This window comes from Megalopta genalis, chromosome 5, assembly GCF_051020955.1.
Source record: "Megalopta genalis isolate 19385.01 chromosome 5, iyMegGena1_principal, whole genome shotgun sequence".
Taxonomy (NCBI): Eukaryota; Metazoa; Arthropoda; class Insecta; order Hymenoptera; family Halictidae; genus Megalopta; species Megalopta genalis.
Genome location: NC_135017.1, coordinates 18,716,068 through 18,729,543, shown reverse-complemented (window position 1 = coordinate 18,729,543; position 13,476 = coordinate 18,716,068). Strand labels below are relative to the sequence as shown.

Sequence of the window (13,476 nt, the reverse complement as noted above, 5' to 3'; positions counted from 1 at the left end):
TTTTAAAGTAAACGAAATAAGGGAAATAAGTGCATAAAATTTTATTGCAATTTGTAAGTTTTAATTATCAAACAAAATTTAACAAGTCAGCTACTTTTGAAAAACAATTGCTAAAAATATAAATGCAGGTAGAAGTCCAACAGCCAATCAGCATTTACGTACGTTTTACCGACAACTCGTAGATCGCTCTACCAGTTTCCGGTAAGTGTGAGCATGCTTCTTTCCGCCTGTAACCTCAGTCATGGCGGTAGGTAAGAATAAGGGACTGTCGAAAGGAGGTAAAAAGGGAGTGAAGAAGAAGATGTAAGTAAATTATAATATGTTTCTTTTGAACTTTAAACCTTCGATCTGATAAAAAGTTAATATATCGCGGTCTACCTAGCAGGATGTTTTAAATTAAAACAGATTTCGTACACCTGAAATTTGAATGTTCAGAATCCACTCTACGATTTGCACCTTGCCTTTGACAAAATTTTTTAATTTGAGTGAAAATACGCTAATAACTATGTATATTACTTTCTCAAAAATCAATTGCATATTTAAAGTAATGTCCTTGGTGTATATTCCCGGTTTTTACGTAGATAGTTAATACGAACACCACGTTGATATTATCTGATTCAATATATTGATACTGAATGAAATATCTAATACGTCGCGTGTAAAACGTGTCACATAGCTAGCAATTTATACATAAATTATTTTTGTGTTTTTTTTCTTCAATAATATGTATAATTCGTTATTCTAATCTTGAAGAAAAGCTTAACCTAAATGTGTTTTTCTTATAGTGTTGATCCTTTCACCCGTAAGGATTGGTATGATGTTAAGGCACCGTCTATGTTCACCAACCGTCATGTTGGCAAAACGTTGGTTAACAGAACCCAAGGAACAAGTAAGACATTACGGAAACTTAAATTTACATGCAACCCCAGCTCCATGATAGTGTTACCATCACTTTGTGTGGCGTTTCGTGTTGCGAAAGAAATTGCAGACTCTAAGCCAACGGTATTGCTTTAAAGTAATATCAAAGCTAGATGTTGCCACAAATTTTCATAGTTTTCATTAAACTATTTTATAGTTTTAATTAAACTAAAATTATAAACTATTTCATAGTTTAATTTTCCTGTTCTCAAATAATATTTTTGTTAATGACATTTGTTTTGCATTGTATAGAGATCGCATCTGAAGGACTGAAGTACAGAGTATTCGAAGTCTCTTTGGCTGACTTGCAAAATGATGGAGATGCAGAGAGGTCTTTCCGTAAATTCAGATTGATCGCAGAAGATGTTCAACATCGCAATGTGTTAACTAATTTCCATGGTATGGACTTGACCACTGACAAATTGAGGTCTATGGTTAAGAAATGGCAAACTCTGATCGAAGCTAACGTCGATGTAAAAACTACTGATGGCTATCTTCTCAGAGTTTTCTGTATTGGTTTTACCAACAAAGATCAGTTGAGCACAAGGAAGACATGCTATGCTCAACATGCACAGGTTTGTAATTTTATTTGTTTAATTTTATTTTGAACACTGGCAAATCTATATACATGAGAGTATTATACTGCTTTCATGCTTCCGGTTTTGCAATAGAAATTGTGCACTTGCTTACCACATTACCTCTGAAATAAGAAGTAATGATATTCGAATGTTGCAACAATTGATTAATTTTATATAAAGTATGAACATTTAATACAATATCATTTACCTGTCTTTTTGTGTTTAGGTGAAGAAAATTAGGCAAAAGATGGTGGACACAATCACCAATGATGTTACAAAGAGTGACTTAAAGGGTGTTGTCAGTAAACTTCTTCCAGATGCTACAGCTAAAGACATTGAGAAGGCTTCGCAAGGAATCTATCCACTTCATGATGTCTATATTCGCAAAGTATGTTTGCACATGTCATTAACTTGTACATTATCATAACTACAGCTCTAATAACAGTGTTCGTAATAATAATTGCATCTCTTGACAGGTGAAAGTATTGAAGAAACCGCGTTTTGAACTAAGCAAACTGTTGGAACTTCATGGGGACAGCGCAGGGAGTAAGACTGAGGAAGTAGGCGAAAGTGGTTCAAAGGTCGATAGACCAGAAGGTTATGAACCGCCAGTACAGGAATCTGTTTAAGGGAGTAATTCTATTTCGATATTTGATATAAATAAAAGACACGTTCAGTGTAGAAATTGTTGCCATTCTTTCTATCTTTTACCTTCAGCGTATTGGGATAGAAACAAAGAAAGGTCATGAAATAATGAAGAGAAGAAGTTTCATTTTAATAGTAAATATTTATTATCGAAAATATTTTGATATTATGCACCTTATCATTAATGCAATGAATACAGATTGACAATTATTAAAAAATACAATCGTAATTTTATTTGGTTATATTACAAATGTAAAGGTACTAGAAGTGTTACAAACTAATTAATGTGTTATCTAATCGGACACTGCCTGTTTCATAATTGTCCAGCTTCCTATCAGGAGTGCTCTAAAACTTTCACTCCAACATGCGAATAAGTACATCAAGAAGACGAAGAAAGTTATCTTCGTGAATACATCAACCCAGTACATGCTGCAATTTAAAGATCGATTATCTTCAGGATTAGCTTCAATTAAAACTATATAATTGGAAGTCGTAAAATCAAAAGTCTTACATTCTTAAGTGTCTTCTAGCAGCTGGTAGTGTCTCTGGTGGTTCATTTAAAATGAAAACTCTTGCAGCTCTTATACAAGCCTCGAAATATTCATCAATATCCATGTCATCACCATGCAGCTGATATTTTCTATACTCTGTTTGATTAAGCCGATCTCTAATTACATACAGGTTCGAATTATCAAAATCCCATTGATGATTAGCATAGTACTCAAAGACTTCGAATCCTTTTTGTATACGACGTTGCACACGGCACATACTGTATAAAATAACAGTTATCTAGTTTACTTATGTTAAGTTACGGATATCATTATTATACTTACATCGGTTTGTACCCTGCGAGGAAAATAAGCGCATCTATGAAGTAAGCTGGTATCATATGAAAAAGTAACACACATATGTTGTGCAGGAGTTTTGATTTTTTCATGCTGCCACCTGGGTACCAAACAACACCGTTTAGAGGAACTCTTTCAGTTATTTTTCGACCCCGTGCAATAATCTCTGCCCACGATACCTAAAATTTGTATTCAAATTATTTTTAATGCTAACAATATTCATGCGTGTAGTTGCAGTATCAACAACGCTATGTTGTTTTAGAAAGGAGAACCTACTTTGAATTCGTTACTGCTGGTAAGGTTGAAAACTCTTTTCTCATAATCTTTGAAATAAATGAAATTCCATGAAGATGTCAGTATAGCATTAACAGCGATATCAACCGGTAGATAATCTGCGTAACCAGTTTCGTTGCAGTACATTGTCCGTATAACACCTTTTCCAGCTCCAATTAAAAGTCCTGTCGGTCCATTGATATTGTCCGTCCATCCTGGTACCGGTTCCTTCCAAACAGGTATAACTATACTTGGCCTATGATTAAACATGTAATTAAATAGTGTATACTTTAAAATACCTATTTTGTAATTCTGCAGATAACACTTGCATGTTTTTACCTTAATATAATGGCTGGAATATGCGGCATGGCCTCTTCAACGAGTCCTTCGGACAAGGCTTTCGTGAAGGCGTATGTGTTAGGAAGTCCTCCTAGAATTTTGTCAGTCATTGCTTCGATGACATCGTCATCCATCCATTCTATACACTTGATAACTTTGTGAGGATCCGCTGGTGGAGGGTAAGGTTTTTCTCCCAAGACCTAAAATCAAAAAAAAAGAAAATTGATAAGATATTTCAATATAGGTAGGTATATAAATAATTTTGGTCTAGGAAACAAATGCAAACCAAATAGTATTATCATTCCTAGTGACAATGATTTAATAGTCTTTTAAAAATGAAAGACTAACCATTTCTTAACATATTTTCGAACAGTTTTAACATAACGTATTATACCTTTTCTTCTAAATGGCAATACGCAGTGCTGATGTGAGCAAACAGCTTCAAGTGTTTGATCTCCTTAGCAAGTTGTAGCGTTTCCTTCGTGCCACGAGTGTTTAACAGTACCGCCTTTTTCAGTAGCTCATCGAATCTAATATCGTTGCGTAGTTACGATTAAATGTAGTTCACCGCCGAAGTTGTACATTTATTTTACATTCTGCTACAATACCTTACTGTGGCGGCACCGTGATATAGAATGTTAATGTTCTCACAAAGCATCTTCTTGTCTTCAGCAGAGAGTCCAAGACCAAGCAATGATACATCCCCATTTACAACTGTCACAGCCTCATGAAGTTCCGCTAATCCTCTTTCCTGTTTAACTTTATCAAAGAGCTGCAACAAGTAAGCATTAACTCACGTCAACTGTATTTGAATCAAAGCTTTGCACGGCATTAACTCTCTTTTTATTTGTCTCAGCATTCATCATAATTTGTTAGTATAAACATGAGGTGAATTGTTGATCCTAAGTAAGACGATACTTCCATTGAAACAACGTCATTCATCGATTCAATAAGAGCAACGTGACATCAGTTGTTGTTCGTACAAAGAAAAATACGTAACACGACCATACGTTTCTCCCTTTTTAGTTGAATTTGCGTGTCTAGTATTAGATGACGTTGCTTGATTGTGTCCCAGTATCTGACAAAATAATCACCGGTGTGATGATTATTACAGTTTTTACGTTCGTAAATCTAGCGCAACAATTATTCCTTCACAGAGATAATTAATACCGTGCGCCTGTTTATGCTAATTAATGTGTTCATGTCACGCCGTAGGAAAATTGAAATGGAACAGAAACTTTTTACATTGAAGTTTTTGCCAAGTAAGTCGAACTTAAAGCAATGTTACATCTGGGAGTTACACCTTGGGTGTTCTGTTTCATTATCCCGTGACGAGGATTTTCGCGTACACGCCAACAAAGCTGTACCAGCTAGATGGTTCATTTGCCGATTTTCCATTTTACAGGGAAAACTGTGATCGTTAAATGCCTATAGAACGCGAACATGTGAACTGACTCAACTTTCTTTCACATGATGCAATTTGACCTCCTCTCGGGGAGAGATTTACACCATGCATTAGGTGTTTCGACATTACTGTACACGCAGTTCGTGGCCTATCCGACTGATCCAAAATTCGAACGACGAAGAAATGTACCTTCGCGGGATTAACTTACCGGAGGGGCGTACTTCAGCGGTTCGATACAGGTGATTTACCTCTAATCGAATGATGTCCCGGCACACCATTGATCGGTATTAAGTCGAAATTATGAAACGCGAGCCGCAGGAGCATCTTGGCCAACCAGAGAAATTCCGACGACTTTCCGAGGCTATTAAACACGAGGATTGCATATCCCTGCGATCGTAACATTGTGGCCGATTTCGCTGCTGTAAAAATGGCAGAATTATGAAACGACCTGTAGTACAATAGCCTGGCCAGGTGTCCCGCAATCGCGTCACAGCGGAATCTGGCTGTTACCTAGGATAGATGAATACAACGTAACACACGCGAGCCAACTTTCACCAGGTAGTACTAGACAAATTCCAGTCTTGATAATAATGATAGCACCGGCGTACCTCGTCCTCTACGAGCTGGAGGCCTTGACTCGGTTTCACGCGTTTTCGCTCTTTTAACACGATGCAGAAAATGGAACACTGCGATGTGCTTCCATATCGGAGTTTGTTAATTTTATTTCGCACGCGACTTCCTTTCAAGCGTACGTTACGTAATGTACCCAGAATTTGTAAATAGAACACGAACCAATTATTTATTCGTTAACATTGATTTCGTCGCTTTTCAAAGTAGAGGCCATACTAGTATGATGAAAATTTATTTAAACTTAACGAGACGTCATATTTGTATGTTAAGAAATATTGGGACGAATCGAAGTGTTTGGTTTAGTTCAATCCAAATTGGAAAGTTAGGTGGTATCTGAACAATTAATTCCTCATTGTACGATCTGCGGATCCTAATCAAATCGAGTAGTGACGCGTCGCACGTTCAATGGTCGAATTCGAAATGAAACGAAACCCCTGTCGAAATGCAATCAACGGACAATTTATAGACAGTCTTGCACTTTCTAGCGTACCTTCAGTAACGAAGGTAGTCCAGCCTGAACAACCCGATTTCTATTCCTATGCAATTTTGTGAAACCATATTGTATATACGACATGTTGAAACACGGAAACAATATATTATTTTTAGTTGGAAAAAAATATATATAAATCACACGCGGGTACGCGTGACGAGCTGAAATAATTTCTCTAGTACGACTCGATATTACATAAAGCTTGAGGTTAAAATAAATTCATTCCGCCGAAGAAAAGCGTTCATTCGATAGCATCGAATAAAAATCTGTGAGACAGGGGTTTCGAAATGAAGTAAAAACGTACACACGATCGTTTCGACAGTGGACATTATTCCAACGATTTCTGCAACTATTCAGCGTGAAACGCGGTTCAATAATTATAGCAATTTCACGAACTTGTGGAACTATAAAATGAAATATGTTAAGAAAGTTTACGATTGCGTCCCGGAATAACGAAACAACAAATGAATTCTAAACACGAAATTAGTACCGGTATCATAATGTTGCGCGCATACTACTACGTCGTATACTCCGTTCATTATATTTTACATATTTTTTTATACCGACAATTAGATTAGACTGGTACGTTCGAGACACGTGTAACACGGCACAGTTGTTATCCCCACTTTTGTGTCATAGAAAGCTGCGGAAAATTCGTCGGGCAAATTGAGAGAGCTCCAATGGTGTTCATAATCCGATTTGAATAATGCAATTGCTATGATCGAATAGCAAATCGAGAGCGAACAAGATGTTCCTTTCCACTTCGATGTTCTACTGGAAACGAAGGAACTCGATCAAACCGACCGTAAACGTGTCTTTCATTACAGATGTTTACGACATGTTCATGACCGTTGATCCTTCATAGAAAATTGCACACCTATTTCGAGCGCTGGACATGACAAACCTCGTGCTGACTAATTTTCTGTAATTGGCGAAAGGTTTGCTCAAGGAACCCGTGTTGGTTCGAAATCTAGAAAAGCGGTTGCGTTTCTTTTTTTTCGCACGGTTAGTTTACGCAATGTTCGCCGAGCACGGGACAGAAGGCGCAAAAGTTTGCGACACTCGTTTCAAATTCTCTCGATTCGATTTTCGTTCGTCGGTTGCTCGTCGATTAAATTTCCGTCGACGATCTTAGAGATCGAATTCGCGCATGTTTTACCGGCGAGTTGAACATTTCCTCCAAACGGTGTCTCGGGTCCTTCCCCTTTTTCGGCCGCACCAGCAGATAAATCTGTTTGACGGAGGACAAGCATCTGAGAAACTTCTCGACCATGACCTTGCCCAGGAAACCGGTACCACCGGTGATCAAAATATTTTGGTCTTTGAAAACTTCCGCGATCCTGTCGGGTATCTCCTCCTCCACTCTGCTCTCCTCCGCTGTGGTCTGCGACACCATTTTCTGTAATTACACCGAACAAATTTCATGAATCTCTGATAACTGCATTTTGCTGGCACGAAACAGTAACGGGGGACGTTTCTCTCGAGACAGATTGAAAGATTGAGATGAGAGCGTTAGGTACGTGCGCACGTTTAATTAGTGTAGCGAATCACGTCATCGAAATAATTGTCGAAACGATTAAATACGATATTTTATATACATTTTACGTAATCGTACTACTAGAACATAGGCATTGACGCAGACGTTGACATTGACACAGCGTGTGGTTGTATATTCGCACAACAGTAGTTATGTATTCACATAGTTATAGGCATAATAATAAGTTATGTAGTTGTATAATTACGTAGTTATATAGTCTATGTATTCGCATAGTTATAGGCATAGTAATAAGTTACATAGTTATATTATAGTTATATTACTATAACTATATATATTATATAACTATATATATAGTTATATTATATCTATGTATGTATTCACATAGTTATAGGTATAGAAATAAATTATATAGTTGTATAGTTACATAATTATATAATCTATGTATTCACATAATTATAGGTATAGTTATACAGTCATATAGTTGTATAGTTATATAGTTATACTGTTATATAGCTGTATAGTTGCATAGTTATGTTATTATTCGTTTGCCTTTCGTCGGCTTTCAATTTGATTCACGAAACGGAACGGATCCCTCGGACGATCCAACATGCGGCAGAACAACAAACTAAGATGCACAAGACGTAAAAGGTCTCTTCCGCCTTTTTTCTTTGGTGAAGAACTTATAATTTGCATTTCAAGGATAACCGCTTAAGAACCTGGTTCATACATCCGTACTGAAGCTGAGCCTGTCTTTCCTGGTCAAAGTTATTAAGTAGGACATCGTTAAAAGTATACAATCCATTAACGACACTGTCCCAAACTAATTGGATCATTTTTCATTGTCATAATCAGAGTTACACGAAATTTCATTCGGATGACGGATCTGATAGGATTATATATAATTATATTTATCATGATATATTATGTATATTTTTATATTTATTATTATATATAATAAATATATTTATATTTATTATTATATATTGTAAATATATTTATATTTATTATTACATATAATAAATATATTTATATTTATTATTATATATTGTAAATATTAATATTTCGTAAGAAAATAATACAATTCGATTAAATCTCGTGCGCCGGAATTTACAATGCGTTCGGCCTAAAATGTTCATCGAACTGCTTGGTCAGTAACGACACGTGACCACACCGTTCGAAGAAACAGCCACGCAGCTATCCTTTTTCACGGAATGAAATTTGCTTTTGCAGGAACAAATATTACGGGCCAAGCAAATGTTTCGCGCGTTATTTCGCAAATATTTCGCAAATGTTTTTCCGGCACACCACCGGAGGACGCGACTACGCGTTGAACAAAGAAACTGAAAACGACGAAAGCATATGTGACTTAACAAATTTCAAAGGATCTTTGCAATCGAGACCGGCGGTCGAACCGCTTTCCCCATCCAGCTTCGCTTCTGTCGCGAATGCTAATGTTTTGCATTTGCATAAATACATTCATGATCTTTGGTATCCTATCCTTCTGTACACACTTCGTACTGGACACATTCGAACACACTTGTTTATTCTGGATAAAATATACCGCTCGATTTCTTTTCATTTGACTTGTTTTCGATATTCCAAATTAAATAGTATTTTTAATAAAAATAGAAGAACCGTGAAGAATGCTGAAAGAATTTCAGACTACCGCTGCATAGTCGTTAACTCATGGAAATTATTAAAAGAAACAATGAATTTTTAATCGTTCTCTCTTTCTCACCATTGACTTGGGAATTTTTTTCTATTTTCCACAAAGAACCGCAGTCTTCAAACGATTCGTATTAAAGTAATCCGATTACACACAGTGGCAAAGATCCTCGGAAACTCCACCGGCGCAATTATCAATTACACACGCGGCGTTAAATCGGCGCAATGCGAACGTTGAATCATCCCGTTACACATCCTAAAGCCGCGATTACTATTACGTTCAACTATTGCTCAGTTGAGAAAGTTCGGTGCCCGTGTTTTCGAGTAGCTCGCGATCCATTCTGCGAAATCGGCCGTCGAAGAACCGGGGTGACCGCTCGCACGGTTCAATAAATTAGTATACTCGCGTGCCAGCATAACTTTGGAATTACAATAATTTCAATCCAATTCGCGCTCAGATCGCGCACAAAAATGGGACAACTTGGGAAGACCTCGTTTTTATAATCGTTGAAAATCGGCAACTATGAAAACGAGCCGCGAGGCCTCGGATACAGTAATTTCTCCCTAATTCGCGCTCATTTTTATAGTCGCCGATTTTCAACAATTATAAAAACGAACTGCGAGACTCGAGTAATAGTATCTTATATTTTTGTGAGCAATCTGAGGGCGAATTGGGGAAAAATTACTGCGATACGACCGAAATGAGAAACAACGTTCCGCGCTCGTTTCTCGCATTCGCGTCGTTGGTCATTCGCAAACAACGTTCGATCGTTACAACGTTCTTACCAAACATCAGATTACCACGTTCACTGTCCCGTGCATAATATGTGTTTCACGGTTACAACATGGTTAAAACCGACATAATAAACGAGAGCCCGTTAGGCGTGACCAGACCGCGGATCTTCGCGCAAATCGAAAAGTTTGTTGCACTAATTACGGGAAACAAGCAGACGTTATTCCTTCTTTTAATCGGTTCAGTAACTTTGGAATTAAACAGCGCGTCGATTATTATCGATCTATTTTCATTTCATTTTTCATTTTATTTATTGTTCAATTCATTCGATGCTTTCACCGTGCAATTTTCACTCTTTGGCAAGTCAGCCTGTTTAATTCCCTGCATTTCTCGTTAGAAATCCGCACGATCTAGTTGCATGTTAATAATAAAATGTCTTGTGTTTTTATAGACTCGATAGCCAACGATTACTTACGGTGAACGGGGAAGCACGATTACGTCGGGCAGCCTTTGCGAGATCACCGACACCCGTTGGACGAGCTTTTCGGAAACTGAGAGAACGATCGGAACGATCACGACCGTCACGGAATGCACTGAGATCGATCGGCGATGACACGCGCGACGCGTCGAATTCGATATCGCGTCCGATGGAGATCGCGGGAGGCCGCGGGATCGGCCCGGCTAGAACAACTAAAAAATGAGAGCTCGAAATAAAGTTGACAGCGACGTAAACATTGACGAAATGCAGGAGCCGCGTGGTTCACTTCGCGTTTTATCCGAAGCCGCGTATCACCGCGAACGATCGGCGAACGAAACGAAAGCGCGACTGTTGGGCACGCTGACCAGCTAGAGCCGATGATCGTTCTTACTCTGCCGGCGGGCCTGTTGTAGACTGAGAAACCATTACCATGGCCCAATATTACCCTGGTAGACGCCTCATCGTCGCCCGATGCAGGATAGTAATCGTTTCTTCTAGCCCAGCTTTTTACCCCCCTCCCCACCCGATCCTACGGGCTCTTGTTACGCTACCACACCTGCCGGGGCACAGTGAAGCAACGGCTTTGCGAAAAACAGCCGTGGTACTTTAATGCAAATTATGTAAGAACCGCGATGCTGCGTTACTCCGCTTTGTCCTCTGCGTATGCGCGACCTTTACCGATCTACGATCCACTTGATCGAACGCGCGGACGCCTCTCGAGACGCGACAACTTCGCGCGGAAATCTGACCGAATGATTTTTCTCTTTGTTAACAATCGGACGAAGAACGTCGCGAGCGGACGAGTCGAATAAAAATGTTGAAAGATGTCTTTTGACCGATTTGGTGACGATCGAATCGAATACAAATTTTGCACGCTGTTTCTTGCGCCCTTTTGGCAATGATAATCTCGACTGAGAATTTTGCAAGCTGTTCTTTCTACTCTCTGGTGACAATAATCTCGAATAAAAATGTTGTCGAGTGTTTTGCGACTCCTCCGGCAAAAAACAGCGTCGAATACATCTGTCGAACGCCGTCTCTTTCGATCGTTCCGATGAAAATAGTATCAAGGATCCGTGCGAGTGTCCGTCGAGAAAGGTGTTCGTGACCGAACGAAACTTGGGCAACTACCGAACGCTGGCTCGGCTGTTCGCAATCCTTCGTGATCTAGGAAAAAAGAAAGATATCCTGCAAAAGCGTTCACGGTACGATCGCTGAGAATTGTTACTTGCGAAATGGAAAAGGTTACACGGTTAGTTAGAAATAAACATATGCGAAGGGGGTAATTAATATTTGACGCAGGGAACCGAGAGACATTGATCGATTTAATCGGCAATATTGGAACGTTAAGGGGTTAAAGAAACGAGAGATATTAGAGAGCTGTGAAAATACGATCTGTCGAAAAATGAAATTTATTATTGTAGCAATTGTTCTGCTGTTTGAATATTTTAAATTACCGCGTGCGCCATGTTCTAATTCTAATTACGAACTTCTCTTTTCAGAAACGTGTTCGACAAGCATGCTAATTCGACGATCCTTTCGCGGAATGTGTTCGACAGCAGTGCCGTTTAAAAAGGGGTGAGTCGTATAATTTTTTGATTCGATTTTCGCACAGCATTCGATTCGTCTTTTCTAATCCAGGAATTAATTCTTTTTTTAGGGACATCGACCTTACACCATTTCTACCTTCGACGGCTCGTTTTACGAAAGATCGAACGGGACTCGACATTTTTTTAGAAATTTGACACGTAAAGTCCAGTGTTTCGCTGAGTCAGTGGACTGGCAGGTTTTCTGTCCGGTGGGGGATTTATTTCAAAACGTTCCGGTGTAATCGGAGCAGCAGCGGCGGCGGCGACAACCGGAAGAATTTCATTCATAGCAAATGAGGATTGTCTATAAATAACGGACGAAAGTCTTCATTATGCATTATGCTTCCGAATTCGATTAAATATTCGTACGGGAGCCGTAGGTAGGGACCGGAAACTAGAAATATTATTTATAATTTTACGTGTTGTAAAATTTTAGTATCCGAGTCTAACAATCCGGGAAAACCATGAGATGCAGTCTAAATTCTCTCAGAGAAATAGAAAAGAGGCGCGGAGAGACCGCTTTTATTTAATCAAACTTGCGAGAGTTTAGTTTTAAGGACACAGCAATTGGTACGTCTACCGTAGACGGCGCCGTTCGTAACCATGAAAATCCGAGTTGAAGTCTCTCCCGTGAAAATGTTTTGTTCTTTTGCCTGGACGTAATCGAGTGGTCGAGGCAAGTCGACCTCTATTCGGTGACGCAATTTGTACTTTCTTGCCAGGTCTGTCGAGGAAATGTTAAATCTACTTGATACTATCCGTGCCCGGCGGAAGGAGAATTACCCGGCGTTGTCTGACCAGCGATGTCTTGCAGAACAAGTTTAATATGTATGAGTTCAATCCGAAAAATTCGTCCGATTAAGTTGTCGGTCACGCCACTGAAACGTTTATTTAGGCATGTTTATTAAGTTACTTTTTATGCTACTTCTTCTAGACAATCGCACTTGCCACCGGAAATGAACTGTTATCGATTTAACGCTAGATTTGCAGACATTCTTTTATTAGAGATTATATATAAATTTATTTATTAATATGTAAATTATTTATGTATCGGTAAACATTTAATTATCAAATATTTATCAGTATGTAAATTATTTATATATCGGTAAATATTTAATTACTAAATATTTATTAATAATATTTATGATATAAGTATACATTAACATACATTTTTAAAAATTTTATGAACGGTGTGTCGAAGATTAATTTAACGTGTGAGTGTGTACAAGAGAGCCCCGATCTCTATCACCTCGTTAACTTTTGGCCCGAAAACGACAGATTTATTGCACTTTCTGATGAACTTTCTCAACCCCTAAGTCGTTCTCCGTATTACACAGAATTTCTTAACGTCCGTGAAAGTTTGCCGGTTAGTCGTTCTTTCTTCACTCGAAAT

The 13,476-nt window shown here is 38.4% G+C and overlaps 2 protein-coding genes across 2 annotated transcripts; one reads left to right on the top strand and one right to left on the bottom strand.

The window, feature by feature from the left end:
- Window positions 1-163: 163 nt before the first annotated feature.
- Window positions 164-2,181, top strand: RpS3A (ribosomal protein S3A). The gene is made up of 5 exons (XM_033470474.2): window positions 164-303; window positions 786-889; window positions 1,171-1,493; window positions 1,723-1,884; window positions 1,973-2,181. The coding sequence occupies exons 1-5, from the start codon at window positions 242-244 to the stop codon at window positions 2,123-2,125; spliced, it is 804 nt and encodes a 267-aa protein (XP_033326365.1). The 5' UTR covers window positions 164-241; the 3' UTR covers window positions 2,126-2,181.
- Window positions 2,182-2,263: 82 nt separating this feature from the next.
- Window positions 2,264-10,980, bottom strand: LOC117220472 (putative fatty acyl-CoA reductase CG5065). Its single transcript, XM_033470452.2, has 9 exons — window positions 10,495-10,980; window positions 7,283-7,522; window positions 4,207-4,370; window positions 3,993-4,128; window positions 3,599-3,798; window positions 3,263-3,515; window positions 2,975-3,165; window positions 2,653-2,910; window positions 2,264-2,570 (listed from the first exon to the last, which is right to left on the bottom strand). The coding sequence occupies exons 2-9, from the start codon at window positions 7,517-7,519 to the stop codon at window positions 2,435-2,437; spliced, it is 1,575 nt and encodes a 524-aa protein (XP_033326343.2). The 5' UTR covers window positions 7,520-7,522; window positions 10,495-10,980; the 3' UTR covers window positions 2,264-2,434.
- Between the last annotated feature and the right edge of the window lie 2,496 nt (window positions 10,981-13,476).

Bases quoted from the DNA above. Each gene is read 5' to 3' on its own strand.
- RpS3A (XM_033470474.2), top strand. From the start codon at position 242: ATGGCGGTAGGTAAGAATAAGGGACTGTCGAAAGGAGGTAAAAAGGGA. The intron at 304-785 runs GTAAGTAAATTA...TTTTTCTTATAG, and splicing joins AAGGGAGTGAAGAAGAAGAT to TGTTGATCCTTTCACCCGTA. The intron at 1,885-1,972 runs GTATGTTTGCAC...ATCTCTTGACAG, and splicing joins ATGATGTCTATATTCGCAAA to GTGAAAGTATTGAAGAAACC.
- LOC117220472 (XM_033470452.2), bottom strand. From the start codon at position 7,519: ATGGTGTCGCAGACCACAGCGGAGGAGAGCAGAGTGGAGGAGGAGATA. The intron at 3,166-3,262 runs GTAGGTTCTCCT...TACAAATTTTAG, and splicing joins CCAGCAGTAACGAATTCAAA to GTATCGTGGGCAGAGATTAT. The intron at 2,911-2,974 runs GTAAGTATAATA...TATTTTATACAG, and splicing joins CTCGCAGGGTACAAACCGAT to TATGTGCCGTGTGCAACGTC.